General features: G+C 44.2%; 1 protein-coding gene across 2 annotated transcripts; it reads right to left on the bottom strand.

Moving 5' to 3' along the window:
- Positions 1-374: 374 nt before the first annotated feature.
- LOC110608194 (serine/threonine-protein kinase RUNKEL) lies at positions 375-7875 on the bottom strand. Of its 2 annotated transcripts, XM_021747406.2 has the most exons (11): positions 7524-7875; positions 7342-7431; positions 6551-6603; positions 6343-6418; positions 5550-5611; positions 5368-5446; positions 5211-5270; positions 3497-5110; positions 2335-3201; positions 596-1721; positions 375-509 (listed from the first exon to the last, which is right to left on the bottom strand). In XM_021747406.2, the coding sequence occupies exons 1-10, from the start codon at positions 7569-7571 to the stop codon at positions 606-608; spliced, it is 4065 nt and encodes a 1354-aa protein (XP_021603098.1). In that variant the 5' UTR covers positions 7572-7875; the 3' UTR covers positions 375-509; positions 596-605. The 2 variants fall into 2 exon arrangements, with proteins under 2 accessions (XP_021603098.1, XP_043807377.1); XM_043951442.1 differs by having other exon boundaries at positions 375-1721.
- Positions 7876-22297: the final 14422 nt, after the last annotated feature.

The following is a 22297-nucleotide window of genomic DNA, read 5'->3' as shown; positions in this document are numbered from 1 at the left end:
CAAGATGTTCTCCATTACAAACAAACAAACAAATGGACATGTCATGTCATCTATCAAAATTAAAATGTATTTCTTGTGCAGGAGTCTAGAGAGCATGCTCCCTCAGTGGTGGTGGTGATAGAGAAGCTCCGGGAAAGGTGAATGTCCTCCATCGTAGAAAGCACGCACTGTGGGCTGAAGAATTGTCTTACACTGGATTAGTGACAGCCCGAAATTCGGGCTACAATCTTTCTGGATCTATCATGTACCTTATTTTACAGGCTCTTGTCATTTAGTCACTTCTTTATTTTTTTTAAATAGAAAAAATCTAATTTTGAATTAATGGAAAAAAATTCCTGCATACATGCATCGTTTCTGATTTATTCACTCTCAAGTTTCAAGCAAAATAACCAATTAATTGAGTTTTTATGATGATACAAACATACAAAGATTACACAAAAATGACTATACTATATTCTGAATTAAAAATTGAATTGACCTTTGATACATGGGAGCATTGAACGTACCATCTGAAAATACATAAGCAAACAATTATTCAAAAAAAAAAATTATAGATTTTATGAAACAAAATAAGAGTGATAATACATAGACCAACCTCCAGGGTTTCAAATGCAACGTGGCATCCGTTGCAACTCCGAGGCCACGAACAAAGCGGCATTGGATAAGTCAGCTATGCTTGAACCTTTCAGTTCCGAAACAATGGCTTCAATCCTTGACACTTCAGGTATAGATATGGATAATATCATTGCATGTAACAAATACTGCCTACAAGAATAACCAAGAGCATACAGCATCCGCCGCAAAAGTAAGTGTGGAACACCCTTCCGCCGAGACTCGAGGATTGCACTAACCTTTGGAAGGTTAGTTAGAAATCCAGTTGTAGCTTCCCTTGGAGCTGCTTTGAGCAGCAACACCACACATTCAGAAGCTATGTCTGCCACAGTTGCTGCAGAGGATCCACTCAATTCAAGCAAGATGCTTAAATTGCCACCAAATTCCGTTATATCTCTTATACATTGCTGCTGATCAACCAGACCACCTGCCTCACAAGAAACGTCATTTAGGAGTGCTGGTTCTTCTCTGTAGGCTAATCCTCTTTTTCGACCTACTGAGCATAGAAGGAAAGCCCTACATAAGCCAAGAGTTGGCTCAAGAAAATCTTCCATGTCTTTTGCATACACAAACTCCAAAAGATTTCCAACTTTTCTAACGACTTTTAACTGTGAAAGTAACTTGGAATCCATTTCAGGAGCTGATGCCAAAGCAAGACATAGCTGAACATTATTCACATTTGCACTCGATAAATCACCAAGTAAAAATTCAAAGCACTGTGAGACTGTCTTCAGATGTAAAATGTCTGAGATTTTTATGTAATCAAATTCAATGAGCATCACAAGAAGCTTCTGTGCATACACGGGAATGGGATCTTCATCTTCAATCAATGTCGGGTAGAGAGGCAGGAAATGAATATTGGATATTGCCTTCAAAGCCTGTGATCTTTGCTCGTCATCAAAAGGTTCATTTAAAAAGATGACCATGACATCAAACAGGATTTTCAGGCATAAGAATCTGGCATCACCATCCTTATTTCCCTTATACAGGATGGCAAGACTTGGGAGAATTTCACCAATGAATACATCAGAGCTTTCAAGAATTAAAGGAGACTCCTCTGCAACAGACTCCAGAACTCGAAGAAGAGTTATCTGGAAGTCGTCCCTCCCCTGAGGAGAAAGTAAAAAAAATTGTTGTTAGCATATAAACCCACTTGTCCTTCCTAGAAAGAAATGTACCAATCTGGAGAACTAATATTTTGGTGGTCTACAAGATATAAAAAGATGATTGATTGTCAATCCCCAAAAGAACTAGAAAGCCTATTTCATGCGAACATATGCATAGTTAGTGACTTATTTAGCAAAAAAATTAACAGTGGTTATCACTTGCCTAGGCATTTTACCAGCCGAAGCACTTATGTACTACCAAAGATGATTTTTCCTTTTCAGATAAGGTTATCCTAAACAAACACTAAATTGAAACTATACATATACCCGCTATGTGCAATGTTGACAGATTGCCACCTAAGTAGACACTAACCGCTTCAAAGCTCCAACCGAAAGAAAAAATAGAAAAAAAAAACCGCTTCAAAGGCTAATTTTACTTGGCCAAAATTGATAACAAAGCATAAGCTTGTTTTCAGTTGATTGCTAGGTTGGGAAACCAGCCAAGTACCTGTTTTACCTATTCTTAAATACTGAAGTACAGCTGAAAGAATCAACCAGTAAACTAACACTGGAGAAGAAATAACATCACAAATGTTGTTTGAGTGCAGCTATTCACCTGGAATGGTGTCTCCAAAACCTTCACCAAATTTGCTAATTGCTGCAGAATTTGATTATTCACCACCCTGCGCTTAAAAGATGAGCTCCCAAGAAGATGAAGAACAGAGAATAAATGAATATTGGTCTTTGGAGCAACACGGCTGCTCATGGCAGAGATCTGCCCATGGCGCCTTCCTCCCATCATCTGCTGAATATCTGCAGTTACAACATCCAGTAAGCTTGGGACAGTAGATGCCACAATGCGCACAAATGCATCTAAACATTGCTGCAAATAGCTGTCCTTCTCTTTTGCCAGCCTGTCAACTGCAGAAAGTAGTCTTGGATTGCAAAAAAATTGTGGTAGCCATCTCCTACCATTCTTGCAAAGAAGAGCCATGAAAAGAAGTGTTTTTCCCCTCAAAATTTCGCTACCCTGCTCAGTGAGAGATAAAAGAGAGGGAACCAGATTTTTATCCTCTGCCAAGGATAAAATGTGCCGCCCAATATTTGTGAACAAATGGCTTCCTAGCATGGCCATGCTTAAGAGATTCAAACATATTTGCTGCTCACGTGGACTGCCCTTGACAAGGGCAGCAGCTGTGTCTTTGAAAGAAAGTTTATCTAGAACTGACTGGATGGTAGGAGGATTGAATCTAGCCAAACGAACCAAACACGATCCTGCAGTAAGCCTCATGCTCTCCTGTTTCCCTGTTGCTTTATATATATAACACAGGTTGCTGATCACATCTGAACTGGTGAAACGAGCTGCCCAGTGTCCTCCTTGACTGCAAATGTTTTCAATCGTCCTCAATGCATAAAGTTGAGTTATATCATCTTCTCCTTTCCGTAGGACAGATGATACCAGTGAAATCAATGAATTTGGAACCTGCAAGCGGTAAAAAGAATTATATGATAATCAATGAAGATGAATCAAGTCAAAGAAGAGCATGAAAAGAAAGGTTTAAAGGACTCAAGTCAATGCCGTCCTACAATCAACTGTGCACCTCAAAACATTACTTCTGAAATTCAGTTGATGGCTGCAATTAAAGAAAAGTTTTGCTAAATAGATCCTACTGCAAATTTTAACAGATGACATATAACAAGTTGGAATCTGTTAAAAGATGAATAAATCATGATGTGATCTGGTACAGACAATTGTGACATCAAGTTAGAAAGCCAACCTGCCATCCACATGTTGAACGATTGTCCTTTGATGGAGATTCAGGTGTATTGTTATCTCTGCTCTGCTCAGTCTGGGTGGATATATAAAACAGCAACTCACCTAAAGCAGCCATGGAAAATCTCCTTACTTTCTCCTGCCTGTCCCTAAGGCCATCAGTAAGCGACCCTAAAATTCCAGAATTGGCCAAATCATCTTCAATAAAAGTAGAATGACGAATCAACAAGCCAATAAGTGAAGCAAGTTGAACACGCAAAGTTGAAGCTTTGGCAAGTCGGAGCATTTTAGCGACCATGAGCATTATTGGACCATTTGTTAGGATATTGGCTGCATCAACATTACTGCTCAATATCTCAAGGTATCTAATCAAATTCTGCTTCTCCCCAATGCTAGTGTTCCCACTAAAAATGGATATAATTCTATTGTTGAATGCATCTAGTTGTTCCTTAGACATCTTCACAAAATCAGATGGTTGCAGTGCTTCAAATGGAAGAGAAGGAGTCCCCTCTGAAACTTTATCGGTTTTTCTGCTGGGCATCACAGGTCTGACTGAAAGATCAGATGGATGCCAAAGGACCTCCGAAAGGTTATTGGACGATTTTGAAAAATCAAACTCAGCAGCTCCTAAAGCTTCCTTTGTTCTCTGAGTTTTGACCTGATGACTGGTACTGAGTGGGGAAGCAGCCATGTCAACATGCTCTGAAGATGATTCATGATCATTTGTGCTCGATTCATCAGAGGCAGGCATGTTAACCACAGGTGAGGTCTCCAATTGATGTGTGTTACTCTCCACCTCTTCAGGTATACTGCCAGGGTGTTCAGTTCCATCAGGTTCTTCGTGGGTATCATCTTCTGTATTCTCATTGAAATCAAGTTCCATATCAGTGTCCTCAATTTTAACCTCAGCATCATTTTCAGAGCTATTAGGCATGGGTCTCCTGTAGTTTTCCTTTTCATTCTCCCTCTGCAAATTTGATTTTGCTATTCTTGACAGCCTTAAGAGATTAACACCCCTATTAGCAATAGAAGGATCTCTCAGCTTCTCTTCAACCACTCTTCCAGAGGCCTTTGTTTGAATTTTTCTGCCACTGAATGTGCTCTTTACTGGGGTCTCATGACCTCTTGATCCTAATATTGAATTCTCATCAGGTTTTGGTGTCCCTTTTGCATCCTTTTCACGATATTTAGGAGGGGTTTTGTTTTGTAAAGTTCTATCTCCATTACGTTCAGAGAGGCATGGCTTAGTATAAAGTTCTATCATATTATCAAAAGCAGGCTGAGGAGGTAAGGACACTGGAGCAAATTTAGTTCTCCAGAAAGCATGTCCACATAGCTCAGTCCAATGTATTCTTTCAGCTGGATCTTTTACCAGGAGAGAGTTTACTAGGTTGGCAAAAGGACGGGTTGGATTGCCAGGAAGAGCTGGGGTTGGATCTGAGAGGATAGATTTCACCAGCTGAGTGAACTCTCTACCCACAAAGGGGGGCCTCCCTGTATAGCACTCATACAGTACACAACCTAAGGCCCAAAAGTCAGATGCATAGGAGTGGACACCTCCATCCTCAAATAGTTCAGGAGCCATATAACAGGGTGTTCCACGTTTTGCTTGGGGCAACTGAAAAAGTACATAAAAACAAAGTTGCTGATGTAAACAATTGGAAGCTTAGAAAGAAACAAGTGATACCAAATTGAAAACTTTATGCATCTGGAATTACCTTGGATGAAGGAGTTTTAGATATTTCACTCAATTTTCTTGCTAATCCAAAATCACATAGCTGCTTTGCATAAACAAATAAGAAAACTAGTTCAAATAGATAGCAAAAACACATAATAACTAGACCATGCATTAAAAAAGGAAAATTGTACAAGTACCTTTGTACGTCCATTCTCATCTAAGAGAATGTTTGAAGGTTTTAGATCGCAGTAAATGATTCCCTTTGAGTGTAAATACCTAAAGATAATTGTCATGTCAGTATTGGAAGTGGGAAAAAAAAAAAAGAACATGACCAACATTATGAGAAAGAGATAAATAAAGCCGAAATAGCATATCTTACTGCAAAGCTCTAACTAAATCACGGGCAAGATCATGAATGGAGTCTTCAGGTAGCTGACAGTCCTGCAATTTAACCATGAATTGTCACTGTGCAAACGTGCATCAGAATTGCATAGCAGCAAATAACTTGCACAATTTCTATACATGTAAATCTAGAGCAGGATATTAAGATGGAAAAGTACCATGTACATGGCAACCACAATCTTTTACAACAATGAGAACTATAATTCCATATCTTATCACCAAGGATTTTTGTATATGATGTCATTCTAGGGGATAAGGCTTCATGCTTCTAGCAAATTACCTTGAGACCTCATCACCAAGCATATTTTGTAACTTTAAGGGCTAATGGAGGGGAAAAAATATTCAGCAGAGAAGTCACATTTGAATTTGGACAAAGAAATGTTGCAACTGGTTTGGTGGCAAGCAGGATTAAGTGAGACCAGAAATTGTTTTAAGGAAACTAAGAAGTTGAATAGCAGTTACTCTAGAAGCACCAGTTTACAGTGTCCTAGTTAGGATTGACAAGAAAGTTGCAACCCATACATGTACATCGCATTTTAGAATACAAATAGCTGTTTCACTGGACATTACATCTGTGCTTGGAAAAGCTGATGCAGTAACTCATGGCAATATCTCCACTCTGCATTATATATCTAAACATTTACATGTCTCACAGCATTGAACTTGGTAAAAAAAATATTACACACTTCACTTCCAGCAAAGGAATGATGCACAGTTATCTAAGAAAAGCACCGCTCTCATAAGAAATTAAGAATTAAGAGGCTGTTTACCTGTCGTAATAAAGTCATCAGATCTCCACCAACACAATATTCCAAAACTAACCACAAGTGGGCAGAAGTTTCGTACCTAATATACACACCAGGGACATGAGGAAACCAATAGAGCAAGCCCAAAAAGGAGTAAGTTCTTCAAGTGTAGATTTAAGAGTATAGATCTGAACAACAACAACAACAACAACCAGATATGGGCAAGCCTTACCAGGAGTAAAATTTTAAAACATTTGGATGATCTAAGGAGTGAAGAATCCTAACCTGCAATTAATGATAATAGAAGGGCATCAATGGATAAAATAAGGATACCCAATATTCAGTTGAAAGCATGTAAGAGAGCGAAGAGTATGCACACAGTTGGTTCTTTGCTCTATTTCCCAACAATTGGTGAAAGTAAATGGAAAAAAATGAAAAATTATGCAACAAGCTAAGAGTCGTTGTCCTATAACTTCTTGGGAACATATTATAGTATAGTAAAGAATGTTTCTGAAAAATAAGTAAAAGCAAACTAATCCATACCCAAAAAAAACTTGTAAAACAAAGGTATGTACTGACTGGCATGACTATATATTTCCCGTTTAGCCCCTGAAATATAAATATACTCTCATTCCAAATAATATTTCCAGTTAATGCGCTGATCACTAAGTGAAAATTAGTTGGATGTTTGTGATATCTAAGAACCCAAGTTTGGAAAAAAAAAGGAAAAAAAAAAAAAGCAGAAGAAAATTTAGTAGAAAAAAGCAGTAAACAGCTACATAGTCGCTTAAACATGCAGTATAGTCCTCAAAATAATGCATAACTTTCAGGGGAAAAAAACGGGGGAAATCAAAATGCAAAGGAAACACGTAGCAACTTGGTATGTAAACTTAATCCACTAACCTCCCCCCCACCTCACCACACACACACACACCCACCAAAAAAAAAGCACTAAGAAATTAAATCACACCGAGTAACATGAATCAAATCACCAAGCACGACAAGAAACCTTTACAGCCTTACTTCTTGTAGAAGCTTGCTCTTCTGCGACTTGTCAACACTCTTAATTGCAAAATACTCAATGGTCTTCTTCTTCCTCCCTTTATACACAGCCTGAGCACAAATTCCACAATAGAAATAAAGGATTAGAAAAAGAGGGAAGTCTGATATTTGAAAAATGAAGCAAGCTCCGGTGAAGTTATTACCGAGTATTTGCCACGGCCAATGGCTTCGTAGATGTGGAAATGATTCATAGTGATGGAGTTGGCTCGCTAGGGTTTCGATTTGGATAAAAGTAGAAAATCAGTAAACGTTTTGAGATGTCATCAGCAGAGAGAGTCAGGAATCGAGGAAAGAGAGAAAGAGAAAGGTGGTCTTAGTCTGGATTTGATTACAGTGAGAAATAGTAGAAAGTTTTATTCCTTCAAAATGAGGCGAAATAGACAATTCTGTGTGGGAGAGCGGGAATACGAGTTTAATTGAAAATCAAACCTGAAATTAATGGAAACATGTCGGGTTTAAGGTTTTCCTTGTATCCAAACAGTTCCATACAAGAACGAGTAAATTTTGAATTTTGGTGCTACGATCGCTGTGGGCGAACCGTTAAATGCGGACAAAAAAAGATAAAGGTCACGTGAGAACCGTGTGCCTGTGGGGGCCATAAACAATATCAATCTAGGCCCAAGTTCCCATCAGTCCAAAAGCAATAGAAAGATAATTAAATATTTCTATATCATGCGTCTTGGACTATACTTGATCATGGCCCTACATCTCAACCTGGCTAATTTGGATTGGGCCAAGGTAAAGTGTGCAGTCCAAGTCAATTTTTTATATTAATTTAATTTATGTAAAATATATTCATTAGCTTTCCATTTATTTATGAAAAATAATTTTTATTTATTTTTTATTTAATATTAATTTAAAAATAAAATATATTAATAAATTTATATATACAACTTTTAATAAAATTTTTCATTTAGATTTTTAAGTTAATTTACTTTTAATGCAAATTTTCCTCTGTGTCCCTCTATACCTTGATACTCTCGCTTTTTACTCTTCCTTAAATCTAACTCTTTCTTTGCCTTTCCTAATGATGATCGCTGGGTTTCACCACTCTGGGAAGAGGCCGAGCCCATAGTGACAGGGCTGGTCCAGGACCCGCGGATTCCCACGAGTGAGAAGACCCAACCCATTCATCCCTGAGGTTGGGTCTTTCTCAGGATTCAGCTTTCTCTGCCCGAACCCGGTCTGGAAACTTAGCAAAATAAGGATCACTGGCCCAGCTCCGAACTGCTCGGTTCACACGCATGCTAAAAGAGTGAATTAAATGGCGTTAGCATAGCGCAAAGGCCTGATTCTCCCGTACATACGTATCAGCATGGCAGGGACAAGTGGCCCAATGACGAGAAAGTTGTTATACGTCACTAGCGGACAACCTCCTCTCAGGCCAAGCTTACTCAACCATTGTAAAACCCTATTTTCTGGATCTCAGATTATCAATTTGCGCCGTCTGTGGGAACGAATGAGATTTTTTCATCGCTGGAGTTCCACTCTTACAAAACCCACTGAGATCCACAATGGCCAACCATAACGAAAACAACATCGTCAACACCCCCAATGACCTGAGCTCCCCCCAGGAGGGGCAACAGTTCTCTTTCTCCAGCCCCACAACTCCCAACAATCAACCACCAACCCCTTTTAATCCCTCGCCGAGCTTGGCAGGGAATGTACCCGGAACTACCTTGTCTAATCAGGACCTCCAAGCCATGGCCCTCCAGTTACAAAACACCGCCCATTGGTTAGGGCTGATGATGCAGCAAAAGGGCCTCAACACCCTAGTGAACGTATTGCCTGTGATAGAAGAACCCCGGACTAATGAGCCCCAACCTACCTTTAACCACCCTCAAGCAAACAGTAGAGAAACCGGAGAAAGGGGGAGGAGGCCAGGCGAAGAGGAAGAGCCAGAGGCTAGAACTCGGGGAAGAAGAGTAAGAGAGCTGATAGAAAATGATGAGGAAGAAAGTTACTCTACCAGGACAACTAGGAGGACAGAAGATGAAGAGCGAGAAGAAGAATATCGCCTAGAGAAGCGGCCCAGACAAGAAGAAGAGGGTGCAGATTAAAAGCTGCAAAAAATGAAGGAGCAGCTCCTGGCTGAGTTGGGGGCGAAGGATCACAACCAAGCCCTCTTGCCCACCTCTTCACCTTTCTCGAAATGGGTGTAGCAGGAGACCATCCCCAAGAAGTTTATGATGCCACCCATGGCAGCCTATGACGGAACTGGAAACCCAAGGGAGCACGTCTTTAACTACAAGACCTTCATGGAGCTGTAGACTCTATCGGATGCCTTGATGTGCAAGGTATTCCCCACGATGCTCTTAGGGCCGACACGAGCATGGTTTAACAGTCTGGAAGCTGGAAGTATCAGAAGTTTTGGAGATTTGGCCAATATCTTCATTAGCCGGTTCATTGCTGGAGTACCAGCGGACAGAAAGACGAGCTACCTGGAGACAGTTAGGTAGAGGAGAAATGAGTCTTTAAGGGAGTATGTCGTCCATTTCAATACGGAAGCTTTGCAGATCCCCAAGCTGAATGAGGGCAGAGCGGTGGAGGCCATGCAGAAGGGGACCACCTCCCCCGAGTTTTTTCGCTCATTGAGTAGAAAGCCCCCCACCATGCTGGCAGAACAGATGAAGAGGGCAGAGAAGTACATAAGGCAGGATGACGCCTTAGTGACAAGCAGATTTGCTAAGGAGCCAGCAGACAGGGGAAAAGCCCCGGAAGAAAGGAGGCTAGAGAGGCATGATAAAAAGCAAAGCAAAAGATCTGAGCCGTACAGACGGCCCTAAGACCGAAGGGATCAGGGACCCTTCCCCCCTCGGGTTCCAGAACAAAGAACACTCCCCCTGCGGGTTCCAGAGAACCTGACTCCACTCAACGCCTCCAGAGCCGAAGTGCTCATGGCAGTCCAAAACAAGGAGTTCCTCCAATGGCCGAAACCAATGAGGGCCGAGGCGAGCCAGCGAGATCCTGACAAATACTGCCAGTATCATCGTACACACGGCCACGACACCAACAACTGCTATCAGCTGATCAGTGAAATTGAGAGGTTGATAAAGAGGGGACACCTCAGAAATTTCGTGAAAAAACCTGAGGGAGAAAGGCCTCAGCCGAACCCTACAGCAGAGAGACCCCGGAGGGTGGGAGCAGGACCGGTGAATGATGGTTCCAGCGGAACCATCAACATGATTGCGGGGGGAACTGGAGGTCGGATGAGCCAAAGAGGAAAAAAGAGAGGCCGAGATGGGGAGGGAAGCAGTGCCGAGGTCATGCAGGTAGTTGAACATTCCCCAGTGACAATCTCCTTCTCTCCGGAGGATGCCCAGGGCGTTCAAATGCCTCACGATGACGCTCTTGTTGTCGAGGCCGTCATCCACAACTACCGAGTTAGGAAGGTTCTCGTCGACAATGGAAGCAAGGTGAACTTGTTGCCGTACAGTGTAACGACCCGGAAATCCGACCCGTTACCGGCGCTAGGATCCAGATCGGCTTAAGGCCGCCGGGACCCGTAGCAAGCCTACATACCTCCTGTAAACCTGTGGAATCCCACACATAACAACATATACATGATCTGTAAAATTTTTCTTTTCTCTTATCCAAGCAAAACCTGTGCATGCACAAAGTCATACATAAACCCCACACTGGAGTCCTCATCAAATACTCCAATGGGGCATCATCATCATACATATCAGCTTGGATAATCATGGTCATTAACATCATTACTCATTAAACACTCTGTACATAATGGGGATTCACACACCTCTAGGTCAAGCACTACTATAATCCTCAATACATCATCAAATCATTCATTACATTACATGGTCATAAGTACTCATTACATCATGTTCATGTCCACTACTATCTATTACAACATACATGACTTGACTTCACTCTAGCCGACTTCCTGATCTATCCTGTACCTGCAACTCTGGGGATAAAGGGAGTGGGGTGAGCTACTAGAGCCCAGTGAGCAGAATAATAAAACATCAATTTAAATCATGCTTTCATGTATGCGCCATAACACAAACATTTCACAACAAGGATGAACTTGTCACCATTTAGCCCCTATCTTTCTTACTTATACATGCCGGGGGCGTAGAGCCGTAGCAGGCACACCCGGACTTCCATAATCGGTCATAATGCCAGGGGCGTAGAGCCGTAGCAGGCACACCTGGACTCACATAGGCTATCATGACATACAAGGGCTAATGGATCATTCAACATTCATCCACATCAACAACAAGGTATGCAATGCAACATATTCGTGAATTCTAATACAAACAACCTAATATATCTCATGGCATTCATGATGCGTGAATCATGCTAAAACATTTCATTAATTTGCTTTAAAACTTAAAGTTTATTCCACTCACCTCTGGCTAGCTCTGAAGAGACTCTGAAGCAGCTGGCTCACTGCTGGGGGTCTCGGTTCCTCGGGTCCGAACATACACAGGTGGACTCAAATGAGGGACCAAACATACATGAATATGACTCTAAAATACTCCCCAAAAACCCCCTAAAACATCCTGAAAACATCACATGAAAACATGCAAAAATGGCTGAACAGGGCACTTTCGGCGGCAGGTTCGGCGGCCGAAAGTCCCTCTGCAGCCGAAAGTCATGCAGGTTCGGCGGCACTTTCGGCGGCCGAACCTCCCAGACAGAGACGAAACTTGAGTTTCAGGGGCAGGCTTCGGCAGCCGAAACTGCCTCCACAAGGGGGTTCGGCGGCCGAAAGTCACTTCGGCGGCCGAACCTGAGTTTCTGCCGAAGGGCAGAAGCTTGGCTCCCTTGTGTCCACAGCCTCCAAAACGCCTCAAAACATGCATAAACTTGTTTCTACACATGCATACACATCATACATCACACCTAGGGGTCTCAAACTATAATATACCCCAACTACAACACTTCAAACAACGCATTTCCAACATACATTGTTCAAATCACAACATAAACCCATAAACCTAACAACAAGCCTAAACATGCATTCTACCCCATCAACTTGCATAAAACTTTCATAAAACATAAAAGAAGCATAGATCGAAGCTTACCTCTTGAAGATCGAGAGGAAGAACGACCCTAGCTCGGAAAATGGAGGGATTTAGCTCCAAGACTTCCAAGCTCCAAACTTGCTTAAAAACACTCAAAAACTTTTGTGGAACCTTAAAACTCAAAGAAAATGGTGGGGATTGAAGGAAAAACACAAGATCTGGGAGAGGGAGGTCGGAAGCTCGCTGAGGTCAAAAATGGGGGAAAACTCTCCCATTTCGGCTAAGTGCCCCTTTTATAGGTGGCTGGCCAGGCCACGTTCGGGGGCCGAAAGTGCCTCCGCATGCATGCAAGGTTCGGCGGCCGAACCTGCATTTCCCTCACTCAAAATTTTCGGGCGCCTAAAGTCCCTCCGAAAGCATGCATGTTCGGCGGCCGAACTTCGGAGTTCGGAGGCCGAACCTGGGTTTTCCTCCAAAGATTTTTCATGCAAAAACTCATTTAATTCTTACTTAAAAACATGAAATACATGAAAACATTTTATAAAATCATAGTTTTACCCTGCTAGAGGTTTCCGACATCCGAGGTCCCACCGGACGGTAGGGATTCCGATACCGGAGTCTAGCCGGGTATTACATTCTCCCCCCCTTAAGAACATTCGTCCCCGAATGTTCCTCAACTAACATACAAAGCATGGCATCAATCATAACATACAACATAGCATACAATATATCATACATGCAACCCATAGAACAACTAACATTCACCTCAAAACAGATGGGGGTATTGCTGGAGCATGGACTCCCGTGTCTCCCAGGTGCATTCTTCAATATTGTGGTGGTTCCAAAGGACTTTCACCATCGGGATTTCCTTGTTCCTCAGCTTTCTGATCTGAGTGTCTAGGATCCGCACTGGCTGCTCTACATAGGTGAGATCCTCTTGGATCTCTACATCAGGCTCACTAAGAACCTTTCCAGGATCCGACACGTACTTCCGTAACAGAGAAACATGAAAAACCGGATGGATTCTCTCCATCGAAGCAGGCAAGTCTAGCTTGTACGACACATTATCGACCCTCTGAAGCACCTCGAAAGGACCGATGTACCGTGGAGCTAACTTACCCTTCTTCCCGAACCGAACCACTCCTTTCATAGGAGACACCTTGAGCAAAACCAAATCCCCCTCCTGAAACTCTAGCTGTCTTCTGCGGATATCTGCATAACTCTTCTGCCGACTAGCAGCAGTCTTGATCCTCTCTCTGATTATGGGTACTACCCTGCTGGTAAGCTCTACTAACTCCGGACCCGCAAGAGTCCTCTCTCCTACTTCCTCCCAGCAAATAGGTGATCTACACTTCCTCCCATTCAAAGCTTCATATGGAGCCATCCCTATGCTAGCATGATAGCTGTTATTGTAGGCAAACTCCACCAAAGGTAGATGCTGCCTCCAAGAACCGCCAAAATCTAGCACACACATTCTGAGCATATCCTCTATTGTCTGGATGGTCCTCTCTGACTGTCCGTCCGTCTGTGGGTGGAAGGCAGTACTGAAGTCTAATCTGGTACCCATAGCGTTCTGCAGACTCCGCCAAAACCTGGAGGTGAACTGGGGCCCTCTATCTGACACTATAGATACCGGGACCCCATGCAGTCTGACAATCTCATCTACGTACACCTGCGCCAACTTGTCCACAGAGTAACCACTCTTGACAGGGATGAAGTGAGCAGATTTGGTGAGTCTGTCCACAATCACCCATATGGAGTCTAATCTGTTGGACGTCGCCGGTAACCCCACTACGAAGTCCATAGCTATGTTCTCCCATTTCCATTCTGGAATAGGTAGCGGGTTAAGCATTCTAGCCAGCTTCTGATGCTCTAGTTTCACCCTCTGACACACATCGCAGGCTGACACGAACAGTGCCACGTCCTTCTTCATAGCTGGCCACCAATACACTCTCTTCAGATCCTGATACATCTTGGTGGCTCCAGGGTGAACACTATACCTGGTATTATGGGCTTCCCCCATAATATCTCCCTTCAGACCAATGTCATCTGGCACACATAATCTGTTCCCGTAGCGGAGGATCCCCTTATCATCAAACTTGAACTCATTACTCTGGCCTGACTGAACCGTTCTGGCTATCCTGACCAACTCTGGGTCCTCATGCTGTTTCTGAGCTACCTGCTCCAGAAACACGGGTGTCACTCTCATCTGAGCCACTAAGGCACCTGTGCCAGACAACTCCAACTGTAATCCCTCACTCATAAGTCTGTGGAACTCCTTCACCACCGGCCTCCTCTCTGCTGAAATGTGGGATAGACTGCCGAGTGATTTCCGGCTTAGGGCGTCTGCCACAACATTCGCCTTACCCGGATGGTACTGAATCTTGCAATCATAGTCACTCAACAGCTCTACCCATCTCCTCTGCCTCATGTTCAGTTCTCTCTGACTCAAGATGTACTGCAGGCTCTTATGATCTGTGAAGATCTCACACTTTACCCCATAAAGGTAATGCCTCCACATCTTGAGTGCAAAGATCACTGCTGCCATCTCTAGGTCATGTGTGTGGTAATTCAGCTCATGCTTCTTCAGCTGCCTAGAAGCATAAGCGATCACCCTCTCATTCTGCATTAGCACACAACCCAGTCCCACACGGGACGCATCACAATATACTGAGAAGTCATCATCACTTTTTGGCAGAGCTAACACCGGTACTGAAGTCAACCTCCTCTTAAGCTCCTCAAAGCTTTCCTCACACTGATCGGTCCATATGAACTTCTGATTCTTCTTTGTCAATTTGGTCATAGGAGCAGCAATCTTTGAGAAGTCCTGAACGAACCTCCTGTAGTAACCTGCTAAACCCAGAAAACTCTTGATCTCGGTCACTGTGGTGGGTCTAGTCCAGTTAGCTACAGCCTCTACCTTCTTGGGGTCTACTTCAATACCCTGTTCTGACACAATGTGCCCCAAGAATGAAATGCTCCTAAGCCAAAACTCACACTTGGAGAACTTGGCGTACAAGCCATGCTCTCTCAAGGTCTGCAAAACTGTCCTCAGGTGATGGGCATGCTCCTCTGCATTTCTGGAATACACTAAGATATCATCTATGAAGACAATAACGAAGTGATCCAGATACTGACTGAATACTCTGTTCATGAGGTCCATGAATGCTGCAGGGGTGTTGGTCAACCCAAACGGCATCACAAGGAACTCATAGTGCCCATACCTGGTCCTGAAAGCTGTCTTCGGTACATATTCATTCCTTATCCTCAACTGATGGTACCCTGATCTCAGATCTATTTTGGAGAAACAACCTGCTCCTGCTAGCTGGTCGAATAGATCGTCGATCCTCGGCAAAGGGTACTTGTTCTTGGTAGTGACCTTGTTCAACTGTCTGTAGTCGATACAAAGTCTGAGGGATCCATCCTTCTTCCTCATAAACAAAAACGGAGCACCCCAAGGTGAAGTACTCGGTCGGATGAAACCCTTATCTACCAGCTCTTGCAACTGTTCCTTCAGTTCTTTCAATTCAGCTGGTGCCATCCTGTAGGGAGGGATAGAGATCGGTCTGGTACCAGGCATTAACTCAATCTCGAACTCTATCTCCCTAGCAGGTGGTAACCCTGGCAGCTCGTCTGGGAAAACATCTAAGAACTCACTCACCACAGGCACTGAGGCGGGCTCTCTGACATGACTATCTAACTCCCTCACATGAGCTAGAAACCCCTGACATCCCCTCCTAAGCAACCTACGAGCCTGAAGAGCTGAGATCAGACCTCTAGGTGTACCCCTCTTGTCTCCTCTGAAGACGACCTCTGACCCATCCTGATCTCTGAATCTGACTACCTTGTCTCTACAGTCCAAGGTAGCACCATGGGTCGATAACCAATCCATCCCTAGAATGACGTCAAAATCTGTCAAATCTAGAACCACAAGGTCGGCGGAAAGGCATCTTCCCTCTATGAAAACTGGACTACATTGGCAGACTGCCTCTGCCACTGACGGGTCACACTTGGGTCCACTGACCCATAGGGGACACTCTAACCCAGAGACCATCAATCCTACCCTCTCCACGACTCTCGGAGCAATAAAAGAATGAGATGCACCCGGGTCCATTAAGGCATACACATCAGAACAACCAATGATGAGATTACCTGCCACCACGGTGTTGGATGTGTTGGCCTCCTGCTGAGTCATAGTGAAGATCCGTGCCGGAGCTGATGGACCTTCACCTCTGTATCCTGCTGATGAAGAGGCTGACCCTCTCCCTCTGCCTCTGCCACTGGCCTGTGTTGCGGCTGGAGCTACTGGCTGCACCACACTGCCGGAGGCTGTCTGCTGAGACGGTGCTGTAAAAGCTGCTCTAGGACAGTCTCGAGCCAAATGACCCGCCTGTCCGCATCTGAAACATGTGTTTGTCCCTGCCAGACATACTCCCTTGTGTGGTCTCCCACATCTCATACATGCTGTAACCTCTGCGCCAGAGCTTGAGCCACTGCCTAAACCCAGACCTGACTTGATCTTGTTCCAGAACTTATTCTTCTTAGATTTTCTGTGGCCTCTATCCCACTTCTTACTGCCTGCAACTGCTGCACTCAGAGAAGAAGAGTCTAACCTTTCCCCACCTGGGGTCTTGGAACCAGAAGACTGTGCCACTGACTGTTTTACCTTCCCCTCAACTATAGCACTAGCCTCCATTCTCCTAGCCATATCCACTATGGCATGGAAACTCTCCCTCTCTGCTGACTGTATCAAAGAGGAATACCTGGAGTGCAGCCTCATAATATATCTACTTGACTTCTTTTGATCTGTGTCCAAATTCTGCCCAGCATATGGCAACAACTCCAGGAACCTGTCTGTGTACTCCTCCACACTCATCTGTTCAGTCTGCCTCAACTGTTCGAATTCTATTATCTTCTGCTCTCTAGAGCTCTCAGGGAAAGCCCATCCTGCAAACTCATTTGCGAACTCCTCCCAGGACATACTGTCCGCTCTCGGGTTCACATAGTTCTTAAACCAACCACGTGCCTTCTTGCACTCCAGTGTGAACCCAGCCATCTGAATGGCTCTACTGTCATCAGCCCCTATCTCATCTGTAATAGTCTTGACCCTGTTCAGATACTCAAATGGGTCATCGCCTGCTCTGTACTGAGGAGCACCTAACTTCATGTAATCGGTCATCTTGACCTTGCTCCCTCCAGATGAGGTAGGTTTGGGTACTTGTGTTTCCGGGACAGTAGGTACTGGTGGTGGTGGAGGTGCAACATCCCCTGGGGTAGGGTTTGCTGTACTGGTATAGGGAGGTGGAGGTGGGTACATGGGATACTGAGAGTATGGTGGGTAGTAAGGTGGGTATGGCATATGTGGAGGATAAGGGCTAAAACTGGGGTTATCCGATGTACCTCCCATCGAATACCCTGGATGGTGTGAATAGGGTGGGTAGTGATGTGGCTGGACATAACTCGAGGCCTGAGTGCCTCCTTCTGATTCTCCCATGCCCTCTTCCGGCATGCTCACACCGAGACTGCCATCCCTCCTCTGATCTACCTCCATATCCTCAGACATTCCTCCCTGCACTGTTCCCCTTACTGATCTGCTTCTACCCAGATCCAAAGACCTTCTAGGGTCTCTAGCTACTCTGTCTCTGTTGGACCTACTGGACATTGCCCTAGGCAATGCTGGAGGACGGGCATCAGTGCCCTCGTCCTGAGGTGGCACTCCAGTCAATCGTGCAGATCGACGAGTTCCTCTCATTCTATCTTCTGAAAAACAGCACATAGCACAAGCAATCATTAGCATCATATGGTTCATGTGGAAACACATGAACCCTCATCACATACATAGCATCACATCATAGCATTTATGCACATGCATATCATCATGGCATATCATATCATCATATAGACAGGACTCTACATCCTATCCTAGTGGACATGATTTTTCCTAGTGTGCTTGACCTTCTAGAACATCTATGAGCCCGACACTCTAGGTCCGACCATATGAACCTAGGGCTCTGATACCACTCTGTAACGACCCGGAAATCCGACCCGTTACCGGCGCTAGGATCCAGATCGGCTTAAGGCCGCCGGGACTCGTAGCAAGCCTACATACCTCCTGTAAACCTGTGGAATCCCACACATAACAACATATACATGATCTGTAAAATTTTTCTTTTCTCTTATCCAAGCAAAACCTGTGCATGCACAAAGTCATACATAAACCCCACACTGGAGTCCTCATCAAATACTCCAATGGGGCATCATCATCATACATATCAGCTTGGATAATCATGGTCATTAACATCATTACTCATTAAACACTCTGTACATAATGGGGATTCACACACCTCTAGGTCAAGCACTATTATAATCCTCAATACATCATCAAATCATTCATTACATTACATGGTCATAAGTACTCATTACATCATGTTCATGTCCACTACTATCTATTACAACATACATGACTTGACTTCACTCTAGCCGACTTCCTGATCTATCCTGTACCTGCAACTCTGGGGATAAAGGGAGTGGGGTGAGCTACTAGAGCCCAGTGAGCAGAATAATAAAACATCAATTTAAATCATGCTTTCATGTATGCGCCATAACACAAACATTTCACAACAAGGATGAACTTGTCACCATTTAGCCCCTATCTTTCTTACTTATACATGCCGGGGGCGTAGAGCCGTAGCAGGCACACCCGGACTTCCATAATCGGTCATAATGCCAGGGGCGTAGAGCCGTAGCAGGCACACCTGGACTCACATAGGCTATCATGACATACAAGGGCTAATGGATCATTCAACATTCATCCACATCAACAACAAGGTATGCAATGCAACATATTCGTGAATTCTAATGCAAACAACCTAATATATCTCATGGCATTCATGATGCGTGAATCATGCTAAAACATTTCATTAATTTGCTTTAAAACTTAAAGTTTATTCCACTCACCTCTGGCTAGCTCTGAAGAGACTCTGAAGCAGCTGGCTCACTGCTGGGGGTCTCGGTTCCTCGGGTCCGAACATACACAGGTGGACTCAAATGAGGGACCAAACATACATGAATATGACTCTAAAATACTCCCCAAAAACCCCCTAAAACATCCTGAAAACATCACATGAAAACATGCAAAAATGGCTGAACAGGGCACTTTCGGCGGCAGGTTCGGCGGCCGAAAGTCCCTCTGCAGCCGAAAGTCATGCAGGTTCGGCGGCACTTTCGGCGGCCGAACCTCCCAGACAGAGACGAAACTTGAGTTTCGGGGGCAGGCTTCGGCAGCCGAAACTGCCTCCACAAGGGGGTTCGGCGGCCGAAAGTCACTTCGGCGGCCGAACCTGAGTTTCTGCCGAAGGGCAGAAGCTTGGCTCCCTTGTGTCCACAGCCTCCAAAACGCCTCAAAACATGCATAAACTTGTTTCTACACATGCATACACATCATACATCACACCTAGGGGTCTCAAACTATAATATACCCCAACTACAACACTTCAAACAACGCATTTCCAACATACATTGTTCAAATCACAACATAAACCCATAAACCTAACAACAAGCCTAAACATGCATTCTACCCCATCAACTTGCATAAAACTTTCATAAAACATAAAAGAAGCATAGATCGAAGCTTACCTCTTGAAGATCGAGAGGAAGAACGACCCTAGCTCGGAAAATGGAGGGATTTAGCTCCAAGACTTCCAAGCTCCAAACTTGCTTAAAAACACTCAAAAACTTTTGTGGAACCTTAAAACTCAAAGAAAATGGTGGGGATTGAAGGAAAAACACAAGATCTGGGAGAGGGAGGTCGGAAGCTCGCTGAGGTCAAAAATGGGGGAAAACTCTCCCATTTCGGCTAAGTGCCCCTTTTATAGGTGGCTGGCCAGGCCACGTTCGGGGGCCGAAAGTGCCTCCGCATGCATGCAAGGTTCGGCGGCCGAACCTGCATTTCCCTCACTCAAAATTTTCGGGCGCCTAAAGTCCCTCCGAAAGCATGCATGTTCGGCGGCCGAACTTCGGAGTTCGGCGGCCGAACCTGGGTTTTCCTCCAAAGATTTTTCATGCAAAAACTCATTTAATTCTTACTTAAAAACATGAAATACATGAAAACATTTCATAAAATCATAGTTTTACCCTGCTAGAGGTTTCCGACATCCGAGGTCCCACCGGACCGTAGGGATTCCGATACCGGAGTCTAGCCGGGTATTGCATACAGGGTCTTCCAACAAATGAGAATCCCTGAACAACAGCTGGTTCGAGATCAGGCCCCGGTGAAGGGGATCGGAGGAGTCCCAGTACCTGTAGAAGGAAAGGTGAAGCTGGCTCTCACTCTCGGAGAAGCACCTTTGGCTCGGACGCACTACGCGGTGTTTCTGGTGGTGAAACTTCCCCTAAACTACAATGCAATACTGGGAAGGCCGGTGCTGTATGACTTTGAGGTTGTAACCAGCATAAGGTACTTGGCCATGAAGTTTCCGATAGAAGCAGGAGTGGGAGTAGTCAGAGGAAGTCAGGAAGAGGCAAGAGCAGTGTACCTGGCCACGATATCAGAGCCGAGCTCGGCAGGAGAAAAGTTTGACTCAGAAGTCCTAGAAGTCCGGGATGAGAAAAAAGAGGCCATAACGGAGCCAATAGGAGAACTAGAAACTTTTCCCTTATCAGAAGCAGAGACAGATAAAGTCTTCAGTCTTAACGCTGGCCTGACTGAAGAACAGAAAACTGAAGTAATGGCCCTGATCCGAGATCACGCATCAAGCTTTGCCTGGAAGCCTTCTGACATGCTTGGGATAGACCCGAAGGTGACGACTCACAAGTTAAACATCCTCCCAGAAGCCAAGCCGGTGAAACAGAAGAATAGGGTTGTAGGAAGAGAGAAGCAGCAAGCCACTAGGGAGGAGGTACAAAAGCTTGAAGAAGCAGGGTTTATCAGGGAAGTGATGTACCCCCAGTGGTTAGCAAATCCTGTATTAGTAAAAAAAGCCAATGGCAAATATAGGATGTGTATAGATTTCACTGACCTGAATCAGGCATGTCCCAAAGATTGTTATCCCCTCCCTAATATTAATAAATGGTCGACTCCACGGCCGGTTTTGATTACATGTCATCTCTGGATGCAATGTCCGGTTACCACCAAATTCCAATGGACAGGTCGGATGAAGAAAAGACTTCGTTCATAACAGAAGATGGGACCTACTGCTATAAGGCCATGCCTTTCGGGCTGAAGAATGTCGGGGCGATATATCAAAGACTGATGAATAAAATCTTCAAAAATCAGATCGGCAGGAATGTCAAAGTATATGTGGACGATATGGTGGTGAAGAGCCCGACGTTTCAACAACACTTAACAGACTTGAGGGAGGTGTTTGAAGTATTGGAGCAATATAGAATGAAGCTGAACCCGGCTAAATGTGCTTTCTTCATCAAGAGAGGGAAGTTCTTGGGATACATGGTGAGTGAAAAAGGCATTGAGCCCAATCCAGAGAAGGTGGAAGCTATCTTGAAAATGTCTGAGCCGACCTGCGTGAGGAATGTCCAAAGACTTATTGGAAGGGTAGTAGCGCTCAATCGCTTCATGTCGAGGTCGGCTGAAAGATGCATGCCGTTCTTTAAGAAGTTGAGAAAAGTTTCGAATTTTGAATGGACCGAGGACTGTCAAAATGCCTTCGAAGAACTCAAACGCTATCTCAGCTCGCCACATGTGCTCAGTAGTCCGCTGGAAGGGGAAGAGCTCTTGATTTACTTATCAGCCTCCGAGTAAGCTGTTAGTGCCGTACTGATGAGAGTGGAAGGAGGAGAACAAAAGCCAATTTTCTATGTCAGCAAAGTGCTCAAAGATGCTGAGGTGATATACCTGAACATTGAAAAAATAACGTACGCTTTGCTATTGGCGGTAAGAAAATTCAGAGTTTACCTAGAAAGCCATCAAGGAG

The sequence above is a fragment of the Manihot esculenta genome, chromosome 15, assembly GCF_001659605.2.
Source record: "Manihot esculenta cultivar AM560-2 chromosome 15, M.esculenta_v8, whole genome shotgun sequence".
In the NCBI taxonomy this organism is placed as follows: domain Eukaryota; kingdom Viridiplantae; phylum Streptophyta; class Magnoliopsida; order Malpighiales; family Euphorbiaceae; genus Manihot; species Manihot esculenta.
The sequence above is the reverse complement of the archived record's forward strand: the minus strand, read 5'-3'. Positions and strand labels throughout refer to the sequence as shown.

Coding starts and splice junctions, on each gene's coding strand:
- LOC110608194 (XM_043951442.1), bottom strand. CDS start 7,571: ATGAATCATTTCCACATCTACGAAGCCATTGGCCGTGGCAAATACTCG. Junction 7,432..7,523: donor TTGGCCGTGGCAAATACTCG/GTAATAACTTCA, acceptor ATTTGTGCTCAG/GCTGTGTATAAAGGGAGGAA. Junction 3,202..3,496: donor GTTCAACATGTGGATGGCAG/GTTGGCTTTCTA, acceptor TACCGCTTGCAG/GTTCCAAATTCATTGATTTC.